At 38.6% G+C, this 25,672-nt stretch overlaps 3 protein-coding genes and 3 non-coding genes across 6 annotated transcripts; 4 read left to right on the forward strand and 2 right to left on the reverse strand.

The window, feature by feature from the left end:
- Nucleotides 1–1,175: 1,175 nt before the first annotated feature.
- On the reverse strand, nucleotides 1,176–3,803 carry LOC137737995 (vignain-like). Its single transcript, XM_068477592.1, has 4 exons — nucleotides 3,359–3,803; nucleotides 2,189–2,424; nucleotides 1,954–2,097; nucleotides 1,176–1,433 (listed from the first exon to the last, which is right to left on the reverse strand). Exons 1-4 carry the CDS (start codon nucleotides 3,801–3,803, stop codon nucleotides 1,176–1,178), a joined length of 1,083 nt encoding a protein of 360 aa, XP_068333693.1.
- A 4,848-nt stretch (nucleotides 3,804–8,651) lies between these two features.
- On the forward strand, nucleotides 8,652–10,280 carry LOC137737811 (protein JINGUBANG-like). The gene has a single exon (XM_068477373.1). It carries the CDS (start codon nucleotides 8,732–8,734, stop codon nucleotides 10,043–10,045), a length of 1,314 nt encoding a protein of 437 aa, XP_068333474.1. The 5' UTR covers nucleotides 8,652–8,731; the 3' UTR covers nucleotides 10,046–10,280.
- Nucleotides 10,281–16,819: 6,539 nt separating this feature from the next.
- Nucleotides 16,820–16,891, forward strand: TRNAT-UGU (transfer RNA threonine (anticodon UGU)). The gene has a single exon. It is a non-coding gene; the product is annotated as a tRNA-Thr (tRNA).
- A 560-nt stretch (nucleotides 16,892–17,451) lies between these two features.
- LOC137738546 (small nucleolar RNA snoR137) lies at nucleotides 17,452–17,604 on the forward strand. The gene has a single exon (XR_011068988.1). It is a non-coding gene; the product is annotated as a small nucleolar RNA snoR137 (small nucleolar RNA).
- A 2,100-nt stretch (nucleotides 17,605–19,704) lies between these two features.
- Nucleotides 19,705–19,791, forward strand: LOC137738535 (small nucleolar RNA R11/Z151). Its single transcript, XR_011068978.1, has one exon. It is a non-coding gene; the product is annotated as a small nucleolar RNA R11/Z151 (small nucleolar RNA).
- Nucleotides 19,792–21,693: 1,902 nt separating this feature from the next.
- On the reverse strand, nucleotides 21,694–24,918 carry LOC137738189 (protein SIEVE ELEMENT OCCLUSION A-like). The gene is made up of 7 exons (XM_068477818.1): nucleotides 24,488–24,918; nucleotides 24,238–24,366; nucleotides 23,660–24,111; nucleotides 23,479–23,579; nucleotides 23,242–23,381; nucleotides 22,649–23,140; nucleotides 21,694–22,519 (listed from the first exon to the last, which is right to left on the reverse strand). The coding sequence occupies exons 1-7, from the start codon at nucleotides 24,761–24,763 to the stop codon at nucleotides 21,875–21,877; spliced, it is 2,235 nt and encodes a 744-aa protein (XP_068333919.1). The 5' UTR covers nucleotides 24,764–24,918; the 3' UTR covers nucleotides 21,694–21,874.
- Between the last annotated feature and the right edge of the window lie 754 nt (nucleotides 24,919–25,672).

Below are 25,672 nucleotides of genomic sequence, written 5' to 3' on the forward strand. Positions count from 1 at the left end.
CAAAAAAGTTGGGTGATATAGCGTACATGTGGCTCTAAAGCCTTTGACCCTCAATGATCCCTACAAGTTAGGGTTGCAGAGTTATGGTGTAATCAAAAGAGCACTCAAACTGTCTTTGATGAGACATTTGAGCAACATCAAGCTCTATAAAGTAGTCAATTGAGCAGGCAGATTAAGCAAACTTTCCCTACTCTCCAAAGTTGGCAACATTGCCTACAATAATGGAGTTTCACATATCTTTTTATCGTATGATATTTTATGTCGAGAAAGATGATAAAATTAAAAATTAATATTATACATGAAATAAATAAAAAAGTATAATTTTGTCTACTTTATTTGTCTAATGTAATAGAGAGTATAACTTTTTTTTACGAGAAAATTAAGTAGGCAACATATCACATCAATTTTTATAATATAATTTTATTCTTTACTAAACAGTTTATGATTTAGTTGATTTTTTTTTTTAATAAAATCAGCCTATAAAAAGAGAAGTTAAAAAAGGAACGATTTTGAATTATACCATATTACAGAGTAAAAAAATGTAAAATCCGCATAAAAATTTTAGTAGCATCCCTGCCATCCATGTCAATTCGCTATAGGCACAGGGCGCAGCCACCGGACCATCAGACATTTATCCTCCACTACCCTGTTTCAGTGTCATGTCTTGTAGTTGTTGTGGCCATCTTGTTAATTGTCAGGCTGCTGCCAACCTCTATCCCGGATGAGGATCCTTTTTGTGTTCAGTTTTTGAATAAAAATATTTTTAATTTTTTATTACAAGTAATGTTACTAGTCTAAGTTAAAACTAAAAAGAAAGCGGAACTTTTAAAGACAGATGATTCAAGAGAAATGTTAAAACTACAAGAGCAATACCCTACTTGCCTTAAAATTGAATTGACATAACCATATATGATATCTGATTTCAACTCTTTATTTCATTTGATTTTTCAGCATCAATAAACATTTATTTTCATCTAAATGAAAAGTAAATTCAGTACAACACAAACGCACACACTATATCATATCTTATAAGATTTTATACCTCTCTCTTATTTATTTATTTGTTTATTTATTATGACAAAGCCTGATCACTTACTAAACTGGCAACGAAATTTAAAATTACCTATTAAACTATATATAGATATGCGTGTGTACGTGTATATATAGTGGCATCATCAAAGTTCATCCTTGAATGAGCTTCTTCTGGTGATGTTTGGTGATGATTTCATAGGGTAAGAGGGCTCCATAGCAATTCCACACATCCCTCCTTCTTTATCAACTCCTCGTTGAATCCTCAAGTAACCTTTCTCTCCCCATTCAACTCCCCACGAATTCTTCACAATCCAGTACTTGGTTCCATCTTGAGTCTCTCCATATCCCACAACTGCCACTCCATGATTCAGTTCTGCTCCACAGTCTCCATTCATCACACCCTGCAAATTTAAAACATTAACGTCTCATTTGACACATAAGTACACATATACATGTTCGATGATGCTTTGTTACACTTCTACTTTGTCATTCTGCACTTATTCGAGGAGCATAGTACCAGCATGGGTAAAGTTGGAAACCAAAACATGTCCATGCTTTTGAAAAGAATTTATATGCTTCAGATAAAGTAGTTTAATTACTGTGATTAACTTGTTAGGGAGAAATTATTAGGTACGATCGTCTGTGTCATATTATATATTTGTCCAAACACGCAAAATGATGTCTCCTCACATTGCATTCGGACCCAACATGTGCACACTTTGGTGGACTTCAATGACAAGGTCTCCTTTTTATGTGTTTTTAGTAAATAAGTAACGTGACACGCACGTTCATATCTAATAATTTCTTTTCATTTAGATTGTTTACTGTGCTAGATGCTATATATTACTAGGAGTGTGGATAGGAACTTATGAAATATCAAGTTTTATTGGTGTTTAGTTGGTTAATTAGAAGCTAGTTTACCTCCGCGTAGAATTGGAAGTCTTTACCACCAGCATCAAGTGCAACTGACACAGGTTGGTTTGCAACAGCTTTCATCAAGGCTTTCTCATCGTTTTCAGGTACGTTTTCATAACCATCGATTTGCACCAGAGGAGAATTCATCATCTGCAAATTTAACACGAAGTTAAGTAAGAAGATAATAGTGTAGTACTCATACAAATAACATAAATATTGAAATGGGTAATTAATTTTTCACCTTGGATGAGTCACAAGGATTATCACTGGCTCTGTAAGGGTAGTTTTGCTCCGTTGTTATTCCACCATTTTTCTTGATGAACTCAAATGCTGTTTCCATCAATCCACCTTCGCACCCTTCGTTCGGATCTCTATTGCAATCAACCAGCTCTTGCTCAGACAGAGAGACTAGCTGCTTTGTTTTGATCTGATTGATGCCCTCCACTGCAACTACAGTTGAAAATGCCCAGCAGCTACCTATAACATCAAAATACCATGCAGTGAATTTTATTCAGCTCTTGATTTTAATCGCATAATATGTTGATAATCATCCATGCTCAACTGCCAATTTCCCCCTGAAAGTTGTAAATATGTGCGAATAATGCTACGAAGATTAAATTTAGAGATTAAAATTGCAAACTAAATTATGTATCACCAATAGAAATATGCACGTCTATCAATGATTTAAGTAATAAACCAATCATCAACTTACATGTTTTTTAATATCCAAAATTTAGTCTTCCTAGCATTACTTATATATGTGCACTTCAAAAACCTTTTTAGGGTCAATTTTAAATATAAAAGTAGAACTATTTATTATTGGAATGTTGTTCAGATAACTAAAAGCGTTTCTAATAATGGTTGGTAGAAAATATTAAAAAGCGGGTATGTGTAACAAAAACACTTAGAAGTGCTTGAGCCAGGTATGAGAGCTAGCTTCTAGTAGCTGCCCTTGCTCCAACATCTTGTTCGGGACTTGGGATCTTATCCACCAAGGGATTCGTGGAATTTCTGTGGATTGCGTTGGAGGAAATCTACCAGCTAGGCAGATAGATAGGTTAGCTAGCTCAGCTTCTCCTATGACTATTTGGATTAAGGAAGGGAGAGGTAGCCGGTAGTTGAGAGATATTGATGTTGTTTTGTATTGTTGTTGCTAAAGCAAAGGGAAGACTTATTTCCCCGGATTCTCCGCCTGAACGGACATTCGACTGCGCTTCGAAAATCGTTATCTTTTATTCGCCTATACCGGGAAGCTCGTCCCTTGAGACTGGGTCCTTCGTTTGGAAGAAGAACATGGATATTTATAAAAAAACAATCGACTCACCTGTAAAAAAGCACTTATGAACAAAAGTATTTCTAATTGAGGGATTTCCCAACGTCCCCTTATTTTGCTCAATTATAAGAGACTTACCACATTTGCCTTGGTCTTTAACTCCAGTGACAGCTCCACTCTTCCTCCAATCAACACTTGCCGGAAGATCGTCGGTCATCTCATGTGTGAAGCCAGTAGCCCTTCTGCTGCCATGCAGTGATCTGTAGTGGCTAACCTTCGAGCCAGCATAGGAGCTCGCAAACTCATGGTTCGTCATGTCTGCAAACTTGTTCAGCTTGAGCTTGTAGGGTTTGTTCATCTGGTTCACCTTGTGCACATGCTTCACGTTCTCCTTGAAAACATTGAAGCGCTTTCGCTTCTCGCCAAGGTCGTGGGAGATTGTGTGGTGGCTCCTCCACCTCTCATACAAATCCCACAGACTCTCTTCAGAAGCCAAGTCCTTCTCTTGAAATTCAAAGCTCTCAGCCAGGACAAGGACCAGAGCTAGAGCTAGGGCAACCAAAATAAACTTCCCCAAGTTCATCACTCTATAATTATAGTTTAATCAAGAAAATATGAAATTTAGGGTTTTGAGAATTATGGGAGATGGAGGTGTCTGAACTAGCAATGGAAGCATATCGATCTTATATACATTTTTCGAGTGGGATAAGCACTATAAGTACGTACCAACTTTATTAGCTGTAGAGAGAAAATATGGAGAAAAGGCGGTCGTCTTTTTCAGAAGTTCATCTAAATACTATTACATGATGCTATTATATTTTCTCACACTTTAACTAGTGTGTTTTTTTTAATATACTTGAAAAGTGAGACATATTAATCATATCGTCTACACATAACATATCGCATAAAATGATACATCATGTGATAAATGTTGTTGCTATTTATAAAAAGCTTTTCTATTTTTGGAGGTGGAATTTGTATTTTATTGGTTCAAATCTTGTGCCTGCATGCCAAACACGTGACCTAGTTTAACTTGTTTGTATGGTGACAAATCGGTTATGCATTGTTGCAGAGCTTTAGGGCACGATTTCTTGCAAGCCTATCTACGGGTGCAGTACAGCGCTTAGGACTTGCCTGTCTTGGCATGAAACCGAATTCTTTTCCAAAAGGTTGATAATTTGAAGTGAAACTTGCGTGATTCTCTATCTTTGCATTTTGTCCATTGTTATCTTTTTCATGATCACAAGATTACTTTTGGATACAACAAACATATGATAACGTTATCAGACTTGTAGAATACTTTTTTGCTAAACTGATATCATCGTTCTATCAAAAGTGATCCAGTAGTTGGAGATAAATTTCAAATTCGTATTCTACACGGCACGTCACGATGCTGACTAGAGGAGGCTGAACTGTCTTTATAAGTCTTCATTCCCAGCCCCCAGAAGGGTGGACTATCGTGGCGAAGTCACTAGTTAGTCCTTTTTTTTTTTTTTTAAAAAGGACATTCTATCAAAATATTAAATGGAGGAATTTAAAATGTACTACATGATCATTCCAAAAATTTAAATAAGAGATTTATGTATAAATTACTCACATCAAATAGTCATTCTTCAACCCCTTAGTTCGTTATATCTACTCTTCAAATCCCTCCACTTAATCTTTTGTAACCTAAATTCCTCGTCCAAACATAGTATTAGGTCTCTATTTGTAAACTTCAACCTCTCCATTATGATTGTAACTTTGTTCTTCCTACATTAAAAATTATTTTTTTTTGTACTAAATCTAAATGCAAGGGTGGATTGGATTGTGGATAATTTGACTAACGACCTTTGATCATTGGATGAAATTTAATAGTAGCGTAACCTTTATACCTATGAAGAATGAAGAATATCAAACTAAGGGTGTGGACTTGGCCTGCGCCTGTTCAATAACCATGTTAGTATGGTTGGTAAATATTTACCATTTCCTTTATATTCTGTGAACAACAAACAAAGTAAGAGACAGAAGAGAAAATGCAACTTGTTTGTGGCTACTGTTAAGTTTTTAACATGCAGCAATAGGCTACTCTACTCAATCACAGAACCATCACTGCATGTATAGAACTGACGAATGTGGTTTTGGCTCACCCGGCAAGGCCAGAAGAGATGATTTTCATGTAAATCCACTGTCATCGGATTAATTGAAAGACTTTGCCAACCAGTAAAGGGATCGGTGAACATAGATCAAAACAACATCAAGAACTACAACCTGAGGCAGGTGAGGTCACATATCGCAGTGGTGTGTAGTGTCTTAGGAGCCAAGGCTTTTACCAGGAACAATCCATGGCAACGTAGTTTACGTTAGAGAGAATTATAGAGAATCCGAATTTATAAGGTGCACATACATTATACATCTCCCTATCTTCTCATTAAAACTGAGACACATAACATTTGTTACTTTCTGACAAGGCACATTTCTATGCAGTGCTATGAAAGATCGATATCAAACCTACTGTGGAGAAAGAGGAGTAAAGCTATCCAGGGGCCAAAAGCAGAGGATAGCGCTTGCTTGTGCAATTTTGAAAAACCCAACAAGATGATGGTGTGTTGGAGACTAGTCCAACAAGTGCCCTCAGACAGTGTGTCGGAGACTACTCCAACAAACGCTCGACAAGATGATGGTCGGAAGCATATGTGTGGTGGCAAAGAGCCTGAAGGGATAAAAGAAGAGTTTCAAGGGTCACATAGAACTAAAATATGTTGTATTCGCTTACACAGTGAGGGCGAACCAGATGAGCTAAAGGGGCTGAATCCGAAAATAGAAGCTGGAAATACAATAGCACTAGTGGGACAGAGTGGTTCTGGATAATCCACTGTCATTGGCTTGATCAAAAGGATTTGTGACCCGCTAAATGGATCAGTATCGATAGATGGATGAATCATCAAGCTCTAATTTGAGGAAATTGAGGTCGCAAATTGTTTTGGTAAGCCAGGAGCCTACTCTTTACAGAGGAACCATCCACCAAAACTTTGTGTATGGTAAAGAAAATGCAACAGTAACTTAAGTAAGGAAGGCTGCAAAACTTGCCAACGCTCATGAATTTATAAGCTATGGCTACAATTTATTTACTCCATTTACAACACATACACTTTCATAAACAGTTGTTGACGTAGCAAGAAACAAGATAGATAGGATTGACAAAAGCCTAAATCTAAAAATATAAATTCTAATTCATCAGTATTCCGGAATCCATCAGGGGAAAAAAAAAAAAACCCCAGAGAGTTTGAACACTAAGTTTTACTAGTACAAAGATAAAGTGACAAATACAACTACATAAGTTGCCTTAAATAAAAAACATCAGGGGGATACAAGACTTACTGTGGAGAAAAAGGAGTGCAGCTATCCGGAGGCGAGAAGCAGAGAATAGCACTTGCTCGAGCAATCCTAAAGAACCCAACAATTCATCTGTTGGATGAAGCAACCAGCGCTCTTGACAGCATGTCGGAAAACTTAGTCGAAGAAGCATTGGAGAAGATGATGGTCGGTAGAACATGAGTAGTTGTAGCTCACAGGCTGTCCACAAGTAAGAGAGCAGACTCCATCGCTGTGATAGTTAATGGGAAGGTTGCAGAAAAAGGATCACACTTCGGTGTTGATAGTTACCAGTTGACATCTGATTTCTTGGTAATGCCGGTCACATCATAAGCTCCAATGCCACCTTTTAACCCCATACGGTAAGCTTACACTCCATGAGTTGTCATAGGCTAAAAGCCAGATAATTTTCTTAATTAAGTTGTAAAAAATTATATTAACTAGATTGATTAATTAAGCTTTAATTCTGCAATAAACACTACCACTTGATGGTGACAATTCAAGTTTGATTCCAAATCCTTTATTTAAAGTTATCGCTCTACATATGTGTATTTGAATATGAACTAAACGTCATGTTAAGTAGAGATTAAGGTTTGTAATCTTGCGGATTATATTATTAGTGTTTAAGACAATAAAAGGATTCCACTTTGCTAGAACAGATATCAGTTCACAGCTTTACAGTCTTCCATGGCCAAATCACTAGATAAAAAGATATGTTATCAATTATACCGATTACCATAATTTTGTGTGTTTCAGTGTTTGCACACACGAGCCTCATCTTAAGAGGAACTCCGCTCCACTGTTCCCTAAAGCTGGACCAATAATATCTTCGTCTTGTTTGTATATTGACCGTATATTGCCTACATAGCACCCCTCATACCATAGAGCCAAAAAAGGGCAAAAATACACAAATATAGACATATGTGATCAATACATGGTCATTATACGCGTATGATGATATATAATATATAATATATGATATATTTGATTAAAAGAATAGTGTCGATATAGTGTTGACTTTGAGAACTACTGCATATTATACGTCCTACAATCGCAACCAAGGTGAACCATAAAATCACCGCCTCTCCCTAATTGGGAATGAAAGTTCAAATTTATACTTCGATAACGTGATCTATAAAACAACTTTCACCAAAACAAGATACTTTCTTATATTTTGATGTCACCTAAATAATGCTCTGATCTCACTCCACGAAAAAATACCATAAAATACAACCACATCTCCCTGATTAAGGAGAAAAATTGAAATTTATATTTCGATCACGTCATCCATAAAACAACATTCACCAAAGCAGGGTACTCTCTTATATTTTGAAGTCACCCGAATCATGCCTTGGTCACACTACACGAAGAAACTATCCTAATAATAGTCTCATCTTACTGGTCACAGCTCAGACACGGATAAGAAATAGACCAAAGCCAACTTGGTGGAACAAGCAGCCCAAAGTTTTGACCTCCAAATTCCAATATCGCTTTACGGCTTTAGCATCTTCCTCTTGTTTAAATCCCAAAGGCAAATGCCAATTGCCAATTGCCAAAGCCACCCTCTTCCTTCTCTCAAAAAAAATTTCTTTGTCACCGTAACACAGATGGAACGTCATATGTTTTTATAGAAGTAGTGTAAATTTTATTTTTAAAATTATTAATTTTTTAACACACATATCATAGATTTTATATAATAACACGTGGTGTACCCTAAGTTGTGTTGTCCGGCAACTCCCAATTGGCAAAGCTACCCTAGATGGACCCCACTCCATCCACACCCCATATTACCAAACTAACCCTACCTGCGAAATCGTATTTGTCAAACATACGAGTCTCGTACCAATCGTACCCTTACCTTTTCGTCATTTACTTCTCCTCCCACCCTCCACACGGATTATTATAACGAGAATACAAGTGGTACATCACGTGTTTTTAGGTAAGTAGCGAAAAAATTTATTTTTTAAGTTATTAATTTTTTAATACATATATCCTATTTTTGTATAATGATAAATGATATACCACCTTGTATGACAGTTACTCTGAAAATTTTCTTCTCCACGCGTTAACCTCACACTCCTACAGTCCAAAATCTTCTTTGTCTATATATGAATAACAAACAAAGTTTCACTCAGCTTTCCTATCACCGACGCCGCCATGAGGTTCCGATCCTGGCTAGCCATCTCCTCCACCACCCGTCACTCCACCGTCCCATTCTCCAACCCCGAGACGCCACCGTCTCGGCCGAAACTCAAACCCTCCGATACCAGCAGTTCCTCCGATATTCCCAGCACTAGTACCAGCGCCAGCGACAACGGCAGTAGCAGCCTCCAAAGCAACCTCTCCCTCCAGACGCTGCCATCTGTCCTCTCCCTCCAGAAACTCTCCCCTCTAGACCCCCTCGATCTCTCCGTCTCCCACCTCTGCTTCGCCACTCTCCCGCCCCGCCGCCCCTCCCTCCCAATCACCTGCCTCGCCGTCCACCACAACCTCCTCTACGCCGCATCGGGGCACGAGATCAACGTCTACGATCGTACGGACCACACCCTTCTCGATTCATTCAACGCCCACGATGCCTCCTCGGGATCCGTTAAGTCCGTTAATTTTTCCGACGGCAATATCTTCACTTCACACCAGGACTCCAAAATCCGAGTCTGGAAGTTGGCGGCGGGAAAACAGCACAAGCTTTTCAACTCCCTCCCCACCGTCAATGACCGTTTGCGCCGCTTCGTCCTCCGCAAGAACTACGTGACCGTCCGCCGCCACAAGAAATGCCTCTGGATCCAACACGCCGACGCCGTCACCGGCATCGCCGTCTACAACGGCCTGATTTACTCAGTATCCTGGGACAAGAGCCTGAAGATTTGGCGGGACTCCGATCTCCGCTGCGTCGAGTCGGTCAAGGCGCACGAGGACGCCGTGAACGCGGTGGTGGTGTCGAACGACGGGACGGTGTACACCGGGTCGGCGGATTGTCGGATCAGGGTGTGGTCCAAACCGTTCGGGGAGAAGCGCCACGTGTTGGTGGCCACGCTGGAGAAGCACAAGTCGGCAGTGAACGCCTTGGCCTTAAACGACGACGGATCGGTGCTGTTTTCGGGGGCTTGCGACCGTTCAATCCTGGTGTGGGAGAGGGAAGACAGCGCCAACCACATGGCGGTGACGGGGGCGCTGAGAGGTCACCGGAAGGCTATACTGTGTATGATCAACGTCGGGGATTTGTTGTTCAGTGGGTCGGCTGATCGGACCGTGAGGGTGTGGCAACGCGGCGAGGACGGGAGTTTTTGTTGTTTGGCGGTTTTGGAGGGGCACGTGAAGCCGGTGAAGTCGTTAGTGGCGGTTAAAGACGAGGGGTCGAACGGCGTCGTTACGGTTTACAGTGGGAGCTTGGATGGAGAAGTGAAGGCGTGGCATGTCTCGGTTTCGAATGTGAACAGTGCGCGGGGCCTACTGTCTCAGTTGAAAATGTAATTGATTAGATTAATTAATTACAATTTACGTAAAGCTTACTGCGATCATAATCTGGTTTTATGGATGTGATTTGTATTTTTTAATTTTTGATAGAGATGTGATTTGTTAGATAATTGTTGCAGGGTACGTAAATACCGCAATCTTTTGGTTTGTTTAAGTCGTTCAGACGTGTTTTGGTACGTTGATTAAAAGATTGATTAGCAACTATTAAAAAAAATAGATTGATTAGCAATGTGATTGCAGCAGCTCCAACTTCCTCCCTCTTCCTCTCTTTCTGTCTGTGTAATTATACCTCCCCTCCCGCGTCCTCTTCTCCCACCGTCCTCTCCTCCTCCGCCGTAGACTCGTAACGTTTTCCATCTTAGAAGAAACATTTACCTAATTTCTTAGTGGAAAAAACAACGAAAAAAAAAAGGAAGAAAGAGACATGGAGGGTGACACCCAACAAAAGGCTTCCCCACACCATCTTCTCCCCTCAAGACAGCCGAAGACGAGGCCGTACCTGTTCCTCCACCACCGAACACAACCCCCTTCCCATCACTTTTCTCTATCCTTAGGGCTCCCCTCTTCACCTACGCCCCACCCCTTAATTATCCCGCGCACCTTCTTCCCCCCATACCTTTCGCCTCCAATTTCCATTAAATCATAGGCTTCCCCTCCCAACCACTTCCCCCAAATTCGGAGTCCTTAAGAATCTTTGGGTCTAGGGTTAGGGTTTTTGAGAGATGCGTAGAGGATGCATTTGTATGTAGATGGCTGAGAGGAGGTACAATTACAGTGAGAGAGAGAAAGAGAGAAGCAGGCGAAATAGTATGGTCGGACATTTATATCCCTATATTTAATTGATAATTAACCTTTTTGGTTAAATTTGTTAATAATCTTTAACACACGAATTTAAATCTTAATTTTTTACCAAATAAATTATTAATCTAATTTGGCCTAAAATAAAATGAACAACACTATTAGAGATACAATTCCATGTTTACAAATTCACATAACTACATCTAATCAAACGAAAAGATATCACTTAAGAGGACACAACACTTGCATCATTTTTTCATAAACTTTATCATTTTTTTTGGGACCCACCAGTGCAATTAGTTCATTGTTATATGAGTAATGCTAATGAGATTAAATTTACAAATTAAATGATGTGCCACTAATAAAAAATGAGCACGATTTGAAACGTTAAAGTAATAATTCAATCATCAACTTCCATATCATTTAGTTTACAAAATTTAACCTCCTTAGCATTACTCTTGTTATATAGAATGGTTTTTCTGTAGGATTGTTATTAGCACTCCAAAAATCTCATTCTACACTCCAAACTTTATATATTAGGAAAGAAAAATACACTTATGAGCAGTGTATAATGAGATTTTTGAAGTGCCAATAACACTTCCCTTTTTGTATTGTATGGATGAAGCAGACGATGACTTGTGTGATTTTGGGTAAATATATATTCTTAAAAATAGTATTAATTAGTTGCATGGCTTGTTAGATATTTTCCGCTCTAAGTAACGTTTGTTGATGTGAGTTTTTTAGTGATCAATCTAATCAAGATGTCATCATTTTATTTATTTATACGACCACGTAGTTGAGACACTTCCTCAAATGGGATCCAAAATCATATAAATTTTATGACGTTTCAATCAAGGGCAGTGCAAAATAATTTACAAAATCAATCACTATTTAATCGGCTAATAATTCCAATCAAATAAAAATTCAATTCGTAATAAAAATGCCCTAATTTTTTTTTTTTTTTTTTTAAACCCCATGTCACCAAATTTTTTAGCGAAAACCATAAAACTCAAAAAGGCTAATATTTCAAAATAGGAAAGGGATCATTTTCACCTAATCCTTCTCATCAAACAATTCAGATTCTTGAAATTTGATCCAACGGTTAAAAATACGGGCCCACTTTAAAAGTTATAATAATTTTAGCCGTTGGATCAAATTTCAAGGGTCCGGTGTGACATCCCACATCACCCAGGGGAGTGATCCTTATATGTATATTCCCATCCCTACCTAGCACGAGGCCTTTTGGGAGCTTACTGGCTTCGGGTTCCGTAGGAACTCCGAAGTTAAGCGAGAAGGAGGCTGGAGCAATCCCATGATGGGTGACCCACTGGGAAGTTGCTCGTGAGTTCCCAAAAACAAAACCGTGAGGGCATGGTCGGGGCCCAAAGCGGACAATATCGTGCTACGGTGGTGGAGCGGGCCCGGGAAGTGGTCCGCCCCGGGCCGGGATGTGACAATTTGGTATCAGAGCCTAACCCTGGCCGTGGTGTGCCGACGAGGACGTCGGGCCCCTAACGGGGGTGGATTGTGACATCCCACATCACCCAGGGGAGTGATCCTTATATGTATATTACCATCCCTACCTAGCACGAGGCCTTTTAGGAGCTCACTGGCTTCGGGTTCCGTATAAACTCCGAAGTTAAGCGAGAAGGAGGCTGGAGCAATCCCATAATGGGTGACCCACTGGGAAGTTGCTCGTGAGTTCCCAAAAACAAAACTGTGAGGGCATGGTCGGGGCCCAAAGCGGACAATATCGTGCTATGGTGGTGGAGCAGGCCCGGGAAGTGGTCCGCCCCGGGTCGGGATGTGACATCCGAATTGTTTGATGAGGAGGATTAGGTGGAAATGATCCTCTCCAGATCCCTTTCCTTCAAAATAACTCATAAACCTAAGGGTAATTTTAGGAAGATTAAATTTGTAGACAAAATTTTGCAAATTAAGTGACATAGAAGTTGATGACTAGATTATTACTTAAGCGTTGATAAGCATGCTCATTTTCTATTGGTGATATATCATTTGGTTTGCAAATTTTGTCTATAAATTTAGTCCATTACCCTTATCCTTAACGTAAACTTTACTAATAATCCACAAAAATGCAACTCTTACATATTTTTCATACCACATATGTACCGTCTCTCTAATAGCAATGAGATCTCATGTGTTGGTGAGTTCTACCTCGATTAAAAATGTAGTACAAATATGGTACATAAAATATGACGTGCATTCCAAAGAAATATATAGGCATGTAACATGCATTAACATTACTCTTTTACACAGTCAAAGGGAGTTCTTTACCCTAAAAGAAAATTGCAGAAAGAATTAAATGTTTTAATCTACAGCCCTTTTCAATTACCTTGATTTAGAAGAATAATATATTGAAGAGCTGGAATAAGAGTACTAGACCTCAGCAGATGAAGATAAAAAACACTTTGTTAATCCATGTGCTTTACTGCATAACAGCCTCCAAGGACGCGATTAATCGACCAATCAATGTCTAACAAAGCTCGTTACTAATATTTTAATTAACTTTAACTTGTAATTGTGGAGAATTTTTTCATTTTGACCGGAACACGAAAAAAAGTACATTATGTGTTTTTATATAAGTGGTAATAAATTTTATTTTTTAAGTTATTAACTTTTTAACACACATATCTCATTATTTGCATAATGATACGTGGTATATCATCTCATGTTCCGATTACATTGAAAAATCTCTCGTAATTGTGTTCATGCATATATTGATTGGGAAATTAAATGTACAATGCATTCCATATCACAAGGCACCCTTTGCGTCTCCCCTTGCATTGCGCCTTAATTTGTTCCAAATAACTTAATTAATTAGGATCACTTAATTAAGATTAAGTTAGTAGTCTTGCACGAAATTACTCATTATTAATTGGTGAAGTACTTCTGAAACTCTGGGTGGTTTATAGAATAATGAGTATATTAGTTCTGTTTTACACGCAAATCCACGCAGATGTATTAATCATATGACTATGAGGCTTAATTAGATGGTGGTTTAGTGGTTCATCAATCTCAGTTTCGGCTTGTTTGGATACAATTAGTAGACAGCTTCAAAAGCTTAAGCTTAATTAATACGAAGCTGTCTCCTCATTGTCTTTTTTATAAAAGAAGGGCGATTTAGATGAGAGATTTTTTAGCGTGCAGCTGTGGGGTGGTACACCATGTGTAATTATACAATTGGAGAGGCATATGAAAAAAAAAATTCCACAAATTATATGATAAAATGTGACGTACCGTCTCGTATTCTGATCACATTGAGAAATTTCTCAATTTAAACAGAACCAATTGATTTCTAATTTTATATTCAATTAAACTCAATTTGGAATGAAAATAAATTGAGAAATAATCTCCCGACGAAAGAATATCAAGAAATAATAGTGTTGAACCCTTGGTTGGATTTTGTGGTTTGGAGCTTGGATAAGTAGCCATTGGGTATATCTCTTATGACAATAAATCTCTTAATTAATTAAATCCTCCTCCTTGAACATATTGCGTTGATTAATCTGCAACAAGAAGGACAACCATTCTAAATTATTATCGACCGATGGCTACCTTCAGACAGGAGACAAACCCTAGTGATTAATAACGCATTTTTGGATTCAGTATGAATTGAAAGGCGCCCACTATAATTCACTAGCGTTTGAGTCGTTGACCTCTCCACAGAACATGTATGCTTTCTTATATATTGTGATTTTTGTGAGTTACAATCAAATTCATGTCAAATTATCAAGAGAGACGGATCAAATATCCTTTTGGTGACACCATTGTCTCCAACTTGTTAAGTGTCACTTGGAGAGTTCGATTGATGTGAAATTTTATCATAAAAAGCTTCGACAGTAGTTGAAGTCATTTCAACTCTTTTTCTCTCTGTCATTCTGTCGATGTGAAAAACGTGTGAGACTATAATTTACAAATGCAAAAAGAAATAGCTCGTTGTGTGTAAGAAGTCATTCGTTGTATCATATTATTTTGTTTGTAGTTAAGTGAGGATATGCATGCACCATGAGTAATATTCCTCTCCCTTTGAGTCGTTGACCACTTCGCATCACAATATATATATATTTGGCTACTTTCTGGCTCAAGTTGCCAACTTGCTGGCCTACAAATCTCATCCATTCTATCTTTGCCCTGCTGTTCCATCAAATATCTACCAGTTGTTTGCATATATATATATATATATATATATATATATATATATATATATATTTTATGTATTAATGTTATTGTAGACGTACGTGCTCCTCTTCGGGACACCGGGAAAGAAAGAAAGAAATCCAAAAACATGATGGGAGCATTGTTCTCCACTATGGCATTGGCACTGCAGATGATCAGAAAATCTTTTCCTTTTAAAACTCTTATCCACAAACAATTCAAGTAGTGGCCTTATTATTCTTTATGTCCCAGTTTTTTCTGAAAGTTGTTGCATGCAAGCAAACAAGGTCACTGTCTCTTTCGAGTTTCAACCAACCTCTCTCATAGCATATGTTATGAAACTATAGTATATGGCTGTCTACAACAATCCACCGTATTTAATACGAAGTCCAACTGTCAAATGTATTTCACATTACTTAAGTTGTGTTATTCACATGTTAGGTTTAAAAATTCGTCACACATTAAAAGCGTGTTGAGAATAAATCTCACATTGCTGACTACTCTTCATATTGCCAATTGGTTTTATATATGATGCCTTAACTTTTTTCATGGTATGAGAGCAGATTCTTCCACATGTGAAACTCAACGGCCACACGTCTGAAACGGACGAGACGTCCGAGTGACAAGTCTTTTGCAATTAGCCGTAAAATTGATAGGCCCACAAGTGTCACTAGCAATTATATTTAGGATTTGTACGGGATGATTCATAAAATTAAAAATCAATCAATATAATTTTTGAAAATAAGTGTCGTCAATTAATATGATCATTTCGTTATCATTCTGTCAAAAAATCTATTATGTGCTGACGTAATGCATAATTGGGTCACACAAATATAATTAAATATTTACCATATTAATTAAAAATATTCAAATAATAGAAAACAAAATTTATTTTAATATAATTAAAAACGCGAAAGAATCGATCATCCAGAAGGCAATCGAGGGGAACAATGCGAAACGATTGATTAGAGGAGCACGAAGTGGAAAAGCTCGCAGAAGCTTTTCGAGTTGAAGGACGCGGAAGTGAACTGCGTGGCGGTGGGGAGCTGGCTGAGATTCCAGGTCTCTATGAGGTGGATTTTGGATGGGGAAAACCCGAGGGGATGAGAATCGGGTCGAACAATCAGCTCGACGGGAAGGTGTATTTGTACCAGGGGAAGAGCGGCGGGAGGAGCATTGATGTGGAGATTAGCTTGCAGGCTCCAACAATGGAGAAGCTGGAGCAGGATAAGGGTTTCTTGTAGCGGTAACTATGGGATTAAAATTAATTAATTGGTTTATGTTTTGGGTTTTTTTTTTCTGGTCAAAGTTCTTGTGTGGGTTTTGTTACCGCATTGTGTTCAACTTCTTGTTTTTTTCGTTTTTAATTATATTAAAATAATTTTTTTTATTATTTAAGCATTTTTAATCTATATGGTGCCATATTAGCTTATAATAGATTTTTTTACAAAAGTAACGGAATGATCATATTGATTTGTGACATCCATTTTCAGGGATTACATTGGTTAATTTTCAATTTTAGAGACTATCTTGATGGGATGTGTCAATTTCAAGAATCATTTGTGATAAAACCCCTATTATTTATATATCAGCTTAAAAGTTGCTCAATCTAGTACTAGTACTTGTGCTTTTCGCTGCCGATAATTCATAATTCAGGGACCCAAAAGCTAAGCCTCTTACTTCAAAACTAAGTGGGCTCTGTCTTGATTTTTAAAAAAAAAAAACCAAAAAAAAAAGTGGGCTCTGAAAGTGTAAGCACGATTAATTATATGGATTTTTGGAGAATTTTATCAAGAAGCCCCTATAGCTCAGTGGTAGAGCGTCAGTCTTGTAAACTGAAGGTCTGTAGTTCGATCCTGCATGGGGGCATTTTTTATGCTTTCATTTTTATTTCTTCTTGCTTGAGTTCCTCACAAAGTTGCGCAATTGAAGCCTGGATCTTAAACAAACGGGCTCAGGCCCAACCCAACCAAGACTACAACTAAGCCCAGACCCACAAACTACAAGAGTTTCCTTCCGCGGCCCTAATGGCATTATCGTTATACCGCAAAAACAAAGGGTTTCTGGTGTACGTCCAACCCGCCGCGTTCTTCTATATAAACCCGCGTCCCTGCGATCCCCCCAACCCTAACTTCCGTAGCCGCCGCTCCTCTGGGTATGCATCTCCATTTTTTACTCTGACTAGCACTTACAAGTGTTCAAATTTAGGGTTTGTGGGTCGCTTCTGATAGGCGTTACGTTCATCGGCTGGTTTGTAGTTCCATAAGGACGTGTCAACGGAAGCGTAAATCAGCTTCGGTTTCCATCCCAAATTCATCAAAAACAGCCACGCATTTTTCGAAATGGTCGTAGGTTGTTGTCTGGTTTTGGGCCGGAGTCGAGACATTGTCTTACAAATCACTGTCGGTGTTTTCTTCGAAATTGTCGTAGTTGCTTCATATGGTGAACGCCCCGTAAATTTCGATCGGGTTGGGGATGTTCTAGTTTCCGGAGCGTAGATTAAAATTAAGAATTACCGGTACTAAACAGCACCGTGCCAGCTTTTTGCTTTTGCACTGTGTTACCTGTCGCCTGGTACAAAATTTTCTTTTTATTATTATTATTATTATTATTATTATTCTTTTCATTTTATTTTTATTTTTATTTTTTAATAGTATTTTTAGTATGAAATTTGAAAGTGATTGAGCAATGACGATGAAACAAACCCTTGGCTGTAGTTCTGATCTGGTAATTAGTAGAACCAGAAGCTGATTATTAAGGGATGTGTCTGAGCTCCTTAATTTTTATTGTTTAAGGTTTTTGATTCGTTTGTGTTTCTGTTTTTTTGTTGCTAATTTTAATTTGGGTCTGTCTTAATTGTGTTTAACTTTGTCCATTGATGAAGCATTTTATCATGGACTAGAGTTTCTGATCTGGGTTTAACAAACCAGAAGTTGATTACCAACCCTTGGCTGTCTGAGCACTCTTCTGGCTTCTCCTTGTCTAACCTGGTTTTGTTTAATAACAAAATAAAGATTAAAGTAAATAATATTATGATTAATTTTTAGTATAAAAATATGATTTTTTTATTAAAATGAACAGAGCTTTTCTTTAAAGATCCCTTTAATTATTGGTCAAAGTACAAAAAACTACCTCAACTATGGGTCAAATGACACTTTCATACCTCATCTTTTAAAATTGACAATGTCATACCTCATCTTACGAATTTGTGTCAATGTTATACCTTCCGTTAGCTTGACCGTTTATTTCTCAATTAAATGCTGACGTGGCTTGATCCGGATCCATTTTTATTAAAAAATTAATAAAAAAATTATTAAAAACAAAAAAAATCATTTAATATTATTTAAATATTAAAATAATAATAAAAAAGTACATAAAAAATAAAAAACAAACCTCTCCTTTCGTGCATCTTCCCGCTCTCTCTTCCCCATCATCTTCCTGCAACTCAGAAAAGAAGGAGAAAGAAGAAGAAGAAGAGAAAAAAAAAAAACAAAAAAACCCAAACCAAACCAAACCCAGTTCATCCCCCCTCCCCCCACCACAAACCCAACCCCCTGCAACCTAGAAAGGAGGAGGAAGAAGAAGGAAACAAAAAAAAAAAAAAAACAACAATGGGAAACCCAGTTCGTCCCCCTTGCAAAAGAAGAAGAAGAAGAAGAGGGAAGCAGAAAAAGAGAGAAGGAAAAAAAAAAAAAAACAAAACCCCCCCCCCCCACCCAACCCGCAGAAGAAGAAGAGAAAAGAAAAAAAAAAAAAAACAACGGCAAACCCGTCCCCTCCACCCACCCAACATGCAGAAGAAGAAAAATAGGGAAGCAGAAGAAGAGAGAAGAAAAAAAAAAACAACGGGAAACCCTTCACCCACCCACCCAACCTGCAGAAGAAGAAGAAGAAGAGAAGAAAAAAAAACAAAAAAAAAACCCAGTTCGTCTTCCCCCCCTCTCACCCACCCTTTCCCCTCCACACCCATTCCCCCAACCCAACCCCCCCCCCCCCCCCCCCCCCCCCCGGCACCCCCGCCGCCCATTTTCTCCTCGCCCAGGAGAATGGGTTTTTTTCTGGTTTTTTTTTTTTTTTTTTTTTTGGGTTGTAGGTAGTGGGTGCGAGGTTGGGTACAGAGGGTGGGGTGCGAAGGTGGGGAGGTTGGGTGCGTGGGTGTGGGGAGAAGAGGGGGTGAGAAGCAGGGAAAACAAATTGGTTTTTTTTTTTTTCTTCTCTTTTGTTTTTCTGGGTTGCAGTTGCAGAAAGGGGAAGAAGATGAAGATGGGGAGAAGGGAGAAAGGGGGGGAAGGGACGAATTGATGTTAGTTTTTTTTTATAAAAAAAAAAAAAAAAACTTTTATTTATTATTTTAATATTTAAATAATATTAAATGATTTTTTTTGTTTTTAGTAATTTTTTAATAAAAAAGGGTCGCGGATCAAGCCACGTCAGCATTTGACTGAGAAATAAACGGCCAAGCTAACGGAAGGTATAACATTGATACAAATTCGTAAGATGAGGTACGACATTGTCAATTTTAAAAGATGAAGTATGAAAGTGTCATTTGACCGTTGAGGTAGTTTTTTGTACTTTACCCTTAATTATTTGACCTAATTGTAATGGCACGTGACTTTTGGATTTTGATTTACTTTGACGGTGAATGGTTGGACAAGAAACGCACAAGAGTTTTCTTCCAAATTGGGCTTATGATGAAAATTTTCAATATCTTAGCGGATTTCAGTGAGACCTTAGTGTCAATGATCTGAATGTTACACACACTGAAGCCCTAATTTTGTAACTGTATTTTTTTTTTTGTTTTGTAATTGCTATGAATGTTATGCAGTTTTTTTTTTTTGGTCAAACTAGATTACTTTTATTAAATAAAAAAACTATTATAAAGAAAGGAGAACCCAAAAGTCAGCTCACAACCTAAATACAAGTTCAAAGCAAAAACGAAAATAAGTCATCTGAACAACAATTGAAAACCCTAAAACTGGAATGGAAACCAGTAGCTAGCAGATGGAGCCAACACCACCAAGAGAACGAACAAACGAAACAACTAACAAAACAACTAGATCAACGGAAAATGGGGGCATAGTGAGCGCTTCCATAATCTTACCAAATAGTACTAAAAATACTTTAACAACCACCTAACACTTGAGGGAAGACACACATGTCGAGTAGCAGAGATTTGAGGACGTGCAAAGGAAAGTAGCAACAAAGTAAGCTCATTGAGACAAAGTTCAAGGAACAAAGCTTAAGGAAACCCAAAACAAAAGGTCAAAAGAGAGAAAAATGCAGAAACTAAACTTGTTAAGTGTGAAGGATGGAGTGATAAGATATGTTAATTTGGGGTTTTTCAACTTCGTCGCTGAAATTTTTTTTTTTGGAACAAACGATATTATTCACACTAAGGGGAGGTATCGGGCTTAGTCTTATAATGAGCTAGAAATAATGTGGTTCAAATTCGCATTTGACAAGAATCGAACCTAAGATCTATCACTTACAAGTGAAGACAAATACTTACTAAACCGTAGTACTAAGTAGCAGCTTAATCACTGTGTTTAGAAGTTTAAATTTCTGTTATAACTATTCTTTTCAATCGTTAGCTATTAGTGGATTGTCCATTTGGCACTTCTTGTGTGCTAAAGGCTTAAATAGAAGAGTAATGTTATTCATACCATATTTTTATACCACATTTCTATATCATTTTAGGTGACATCTGATGTGGACAACCACATGATTTGAAAAATTTGTAAAACTTAAGGAAATGAAGTAGAAAGACTCCTCGTATACCACAATATCATTTAATTCACTAGTTTTTCTTAATTATTAGTTTATTAAATAATGAACTAAATTTAAAAATTTGATTAATTTAAATGATGTGGTTGTCCACTTCAAATACCACCTAAGGTGGTATGAAAATATGGTACAAAAACATGATATGAATAACATTACTCTAAAAGTAATGCTATTCATACCATGTTTTTGTACCACATTTTCATACCATCTTAGGTGGCATTTGAGGTGGACAACCACTTAATCAGATTTTTAAATTTAGTTCCTTATTTAATAAACTAATAGTTAAAAAAACTAGTTAATTAAATGATAATTGTGGTATACGAAGAGTCTTTCTCCTTTCTTTCCTTGGGTTTTGCAAAATTTTCAAATAATATGATTGTCTACATTAGATGTCACCTAAGATGATATGAAAATGTGATATAAAAACATGGTATGTAATAACATTACTCTTACTTTAAATAGAGCAATAGCTCTCTTGCTTTTGTAAAGGCAATATCATTTTATTAATAAAAAATATACACGAGGCTTTTGCTTCTTCTACCTCTCGCTCTATCCTACATAGCTCCACTGCCAAGGTTGAGATACGATAGGATTTTGAGTTTTATCAAGGAGGAAGAGGGAAAATGCAGAGGGTGGAAAAGGAAGGGGGAGAGGGAAAGAGGGCTAGAAGAAGGTGGGAGTCGGGATGCCGCCGAGCCTAAGGGGCGGCGGCTGGGAGGGTTTCAGATCTGGCTTGCTGGGGGAGAGAACGCACGGGTTTGCTGGGAGAGAAAAGCAAAAATATTTAGAATTTTAAGTGGATTTAATGCACGGAAGTTTTCGAACAAGAGAAAAAACGGGAGTGTGAACCGGCGTACAATACCAAAAAAACATATCAAAGTGGAAGATGCAGATATTGCTTTATTGCATAGTAACAAGTTCCAGATTCACATCAACAAGGCCCCCTAATGACCATAGATGAGACCTTTTGATGTCACATTTATTTTCATAGTGTCGAAGTAGCAGCAGCATATAATTACGAAATTCAAATGTATATAGAAATCTGACGGGTGCCTGTCGAGCTCAAGCTCAATCGGTGCAGCAGCGGAACATGGAGAACCTCTCCATGAGACGACCGCACTCAGCGCAGGCAACTGTCTCAGGCATGATTCCGGTTGCAGGCAAAATAAGACTAGTGCAGTGGTGTGGAGCCTGTTTATGCACCCCTTCTAGGTATTCATTCAGTGCCGGGATAAACCCTATTTCAGTTGGCCTTATTTTCCAGTTGTTGTACTCCCTCAAGCTTCTCAACATGTGCTCCCCGTTGGCCTTGGACATGTCTGCTGAGGCAAAGGCGATCACTGCCCATCCGCGGTCGCTCGAGCCAAAGCTCAGCATCGATATGATCCCCTGCATTATGGGATCGCTTTTCAAGTGATCAGTTTGGGTTCTGCTTTGCTCGCTTAGGATTTGTCCTTTGGACTGCCACATGCTCTCGAGACGAATCCAGAAGAACCAAATGAGGTTCACCTCAAGGGTGTGGCTTAGCTTCTCAGCTTGAATGATGTTGATGATGTTCTTCACGACTTTCTCCTTAGCCTTACTCTTCCCCACATAAAGCAATTCCAACTGAATCCCGGCTTCAAGAGCCACGTTTTTCGCTGCCCTTGTGAAGTTTCGGATCCACTCGATGTCTTCTCCGCCATACAAACAAATGTACTTCCTATCCGTGATCTGAAATTCATGCAAATATCACACATTTAAGAATCTCGATTGCACATTCTAAAAAGAAATATCTTAAACAACAGGTTCATATTCACAGTTTGGCAATATAAGATGCAAATACGATAGAATAGTGTGTACCCAAGTATATAAGTTTTGATCTAGGGCATCAGCCAAAAGCTCAATCCTCCATGTTTCTTCTTCCCAAAGCATTCTCTCTTTCTGGCTAGTGAAAGGGAAGGCAATGCTTCCCCAAATGCACATCATGTGGACAGCATTCTTGTGCACAATTTTTCCTTGAGGATCCATCACAACAAGCAGAGGCTTCTTGGCAAAATTCCACTTCCTCGGGTCCCTGATGTACCTCACCATAATCGGAGACACCACCGAAGGGTGGAACACGGTGTACCATTCCATGTTATTTCTTAGGCTCTCGAATTGCTGGTACTTGGCTTCAGTCCACACATCTGTAATTGGAACCCACACAACCTCGTACTGGCTCTCCGGCCTTGTAGGGTTGTGTTGTTTTTCCAAGTACATTTGTTGGACAATCATGTACTCGTTTTCGTGGATAACGTCTAGGTCTGTGATGAACAAAATCACCACTTTCCTCTTTAGCACATCAATGTCAACCTGTATTTCAGAAAGAAAAAAATTCAATTAATTGGGGGAGTCAGACATTCAAAACATGGTGGCTCCTAGAAGAGAAAAGAAAGTGAGATTTTAAATCCAACCCTCTTCTTGTTGTAGCAATCATAGAGTGCAGGCTGATCATCCTTGTAAAACAAAACCTTCAGAGGCTTTGAGTTATCGATGTGTGGTGTTTCCAAGATGCGTGCAATTGCATTGAAGGCATCCTCCTCTTTGTTCTTCTCTGCATCACATAACCATTATTTAGTTATACATAAACAAGTTATGCAGGAGAAGCCTAATCAGTATTAGTACTCTATCTTTTTTAGGTTAAGACGCACGGATAAGTTGATGTAATCTGTCGAGGATCTCTTCAAGGTGATCGAATATGTTTTCGAGCTTATGGGCCAGCGATGATAGTTCCCACACCTCTGTCACGTACCTGATACAGCATATAGTTACTTGAGTAGGTACACATAGTTTTCTACTTGAAAAATTAGAGCAAACCACAAAATAACTTACTCTGGCTCGGAGCCTGTGATACCCAGAAGTTGTGATGCAGCAACTATAATAGCCCGAATTGTCCAGTAAACAGCTGTTGGCATATGAGCAGTGGCAGCTGTAGCTTTGAGTTCGGGGCTCAAATGGGGGTCGTTGTGAATCTCCTGTAAGTGAACAATGGTCCTGGTCACTTTGAATATGACCCTAACCAGATTGTTGTATGCATCAAACTTCGATTTCAAACTAGTCCCCGCACGTTCCAAGATCTCGTGCAGTTGCTTAAGCTGTCCAACCGCTTTGGCGAGTGGGTTGGTGGTGTATTGCTGAGCCAGGAGCCAAAACTCGCCATCTTTGATCGCAAATGCTCCCAAGGCAAGCACCACCTTTTCATCCCAATCGTAGTGTTGCACAATGTCTAGTATGTCCATTGCGGTCTTGTTTGCATCTTCCCCTTGCAGCGATTTGGACATTAACTGTCTCCCATTACATTAATCAACAAAGTTGACAAGTTCGTTATATTATTAAACTGTCGATTTAAATAGAACTTATGAATAATGTTGCGTCACAATTGGAAAATAAGTATACATGTAGAGGCAAACCTCGCATTGAATCGCATTGAACACGGTGTTTGGAACATCGAAGCTGTCGTGGAGGGTACTCAGGCTAGCATGGAGGGCCTTCCCATGCTCCAAAGCATCCGCATGTATAGCAGCTGGTACTAATGCTCCCTAATTCACACACAAACATCGAAACAAAATAATCGACGAGCAACACAGGAAAGAAACTAAATTAGCAGCAGCTAAAGATTCTCTGTACATAATTAAGTGACAAAATTAAGCATGGACAGACCGGGACTAGAGTGCCATCATGGATGTCAGGTTTCGTGACGCGCGAAAGAATGGCCTCAATGGTTTGAAGAATTTGTGTGACTGCAAGAGAAGGCACTTCGTAGGGATGGTCATGAGATTTATCAGTAAGCATAATTTGGTTGACCAATGCACTGTCATCAGCTGTTGTCGAATACTGACGATGTCCGTCGCGCCCATCTTTAAGCAGAGGAGCGCGATTACGGCCGCCGTCTCTGCTTGTTGGGTTGACATCCTTATTGTGAGGTACCAGTGCCATTACCGAATAAGGTTGGGATTTCTAAGCTATGAGGAGATGGAAGAAGACCGGCAATGGTTTCAATGTGTTGGTTGCATTTGGTATTTGCTAGCTAGAGTTTATATAGTAATTACTTGATGTGATAAAAGGGGTAAAGAAAAAAAAGGGGGTGTGCAGCTGCTACCTTGCTTGCATTAGGGTTTAAACTAAAAACTGTCATCGGTACTTGAGAGAATATATAGATACAGATGTTTGGATAAATGGGCTTTGGCTCTGTCAGTTTCTACACATTCTTCTTACTCCAGGAATATGTTTTTAGTTACTGGCATCATGACGCACATTTTACTGTGCTCACTGTTACATTCAGAGTCTGCATCAAGTTTCAAATATTTTTTCTGATTTATTTTTTCTTTCAGTTTCCTTTTACTGGTGCTGTCGTGTGATTTTGAGCTTTGTTGTTCTTTACTTAGACAGTTGGGCTTCAATTTGTGCGGGGATTGGCGCATATATCATGTGTCATGTGTTACAACAATTGAAGGCCAACTTGTGTTGGTGTTATGGCGTGTAACGGTGCAAGTCTTCAAAGTAAAGACATGATTAGATTGCTACAAGGAGAAGGCAGCAGCTATGTTTGACTTACCTGTGTGAATACATGACATAGATTTACTATTACAGCCATGTACGTAATAGTGAAGTGGTTGTGTGTTGAAGCAAGTCTTCAGTATGCAGTAAATGCATGTCTGCTTGGTGGATATGAAAGGTGACTAACTCAAGGCTTCTGTTTATAGAAGTAAAGGCATGCATAAGCTGGTTGAGTTAGAAAACATTAAGAGGGTTGAACATAGGAGGAGAGAAACTAAGAGAGCAAGAGTGAACGATCATTTGGAGAGAGTGAGATCTGGGGAAATACTGTAAGACTGGTTTAGGGTT

The sequence above is a fragment of the Pyrus communis genome, chromosome 6 (assembly GCF_963583255.1).
Source record: "Pyrus communis chromosome 6, drPyrComm1.1, whole genome shotgun sequence".
Classification (NCBI taxonomy): Eukaryota; Viridiplantae; Streptophyta; class Magnoliopsida; order Rosales; family Rosaceae; genus Pyrus; species Pyrus communis.

Excerpts from the sequence above, each read along its gene's own strand:
- LOC137738189 (XM_068477818.1), bottom strand. The coding sequence starts at position 24,763 with ATGGCACTGGTACCTCACAATAAGGATGTCAACCCAACAAGCAGAGAC. Across the intron at positions 24,112-24,237 it reads TCAATGCGATTCAATGCGAG|TTAATGTCCAAATCGCTGCA; the intron begins GTTTGCCTCTAC and ends AATGGGAGACAG. Across the intron at positions 23,382-23,478 it reads CAGATTACATCAACTTATCC|AGAAGAACAAAGAGGAGGAT; the intron begins GTGCGTCTTAAC and ends TATGTGATGCAG.
- LOC137737811 (XM_068477373.1), top strand. The coding sequence starts at position 8,732 with ATGAGGTTCCGATCCTGGCTAGCCATCTCCTCCACCACCCGTCACTCC.
- LOC137737995 (XM_068477592.1), bottom strand. The coding sequence starts at position 3,803 with ATGAACTTGGGGAAGTTTATTTTGGTTGCCCTAGCTCTAGCTCTGGTC. Across the intron at positions 2,425-3,358 it reads TAAAGACCAAGGCAAATGTG|GTAGCTGCTGGGCATTTTCA; the intron begins GTAAGTCTCTTA and ends TTGATGTTATAG. Across the intron at positions 2,098-2,188 it reads ATCCTTGTGACTCATCCAAG|ATGATGAATTCTCCTCTGGT; the intron begins GTGAAAAATTAA and ends TTAAATTTGCAG.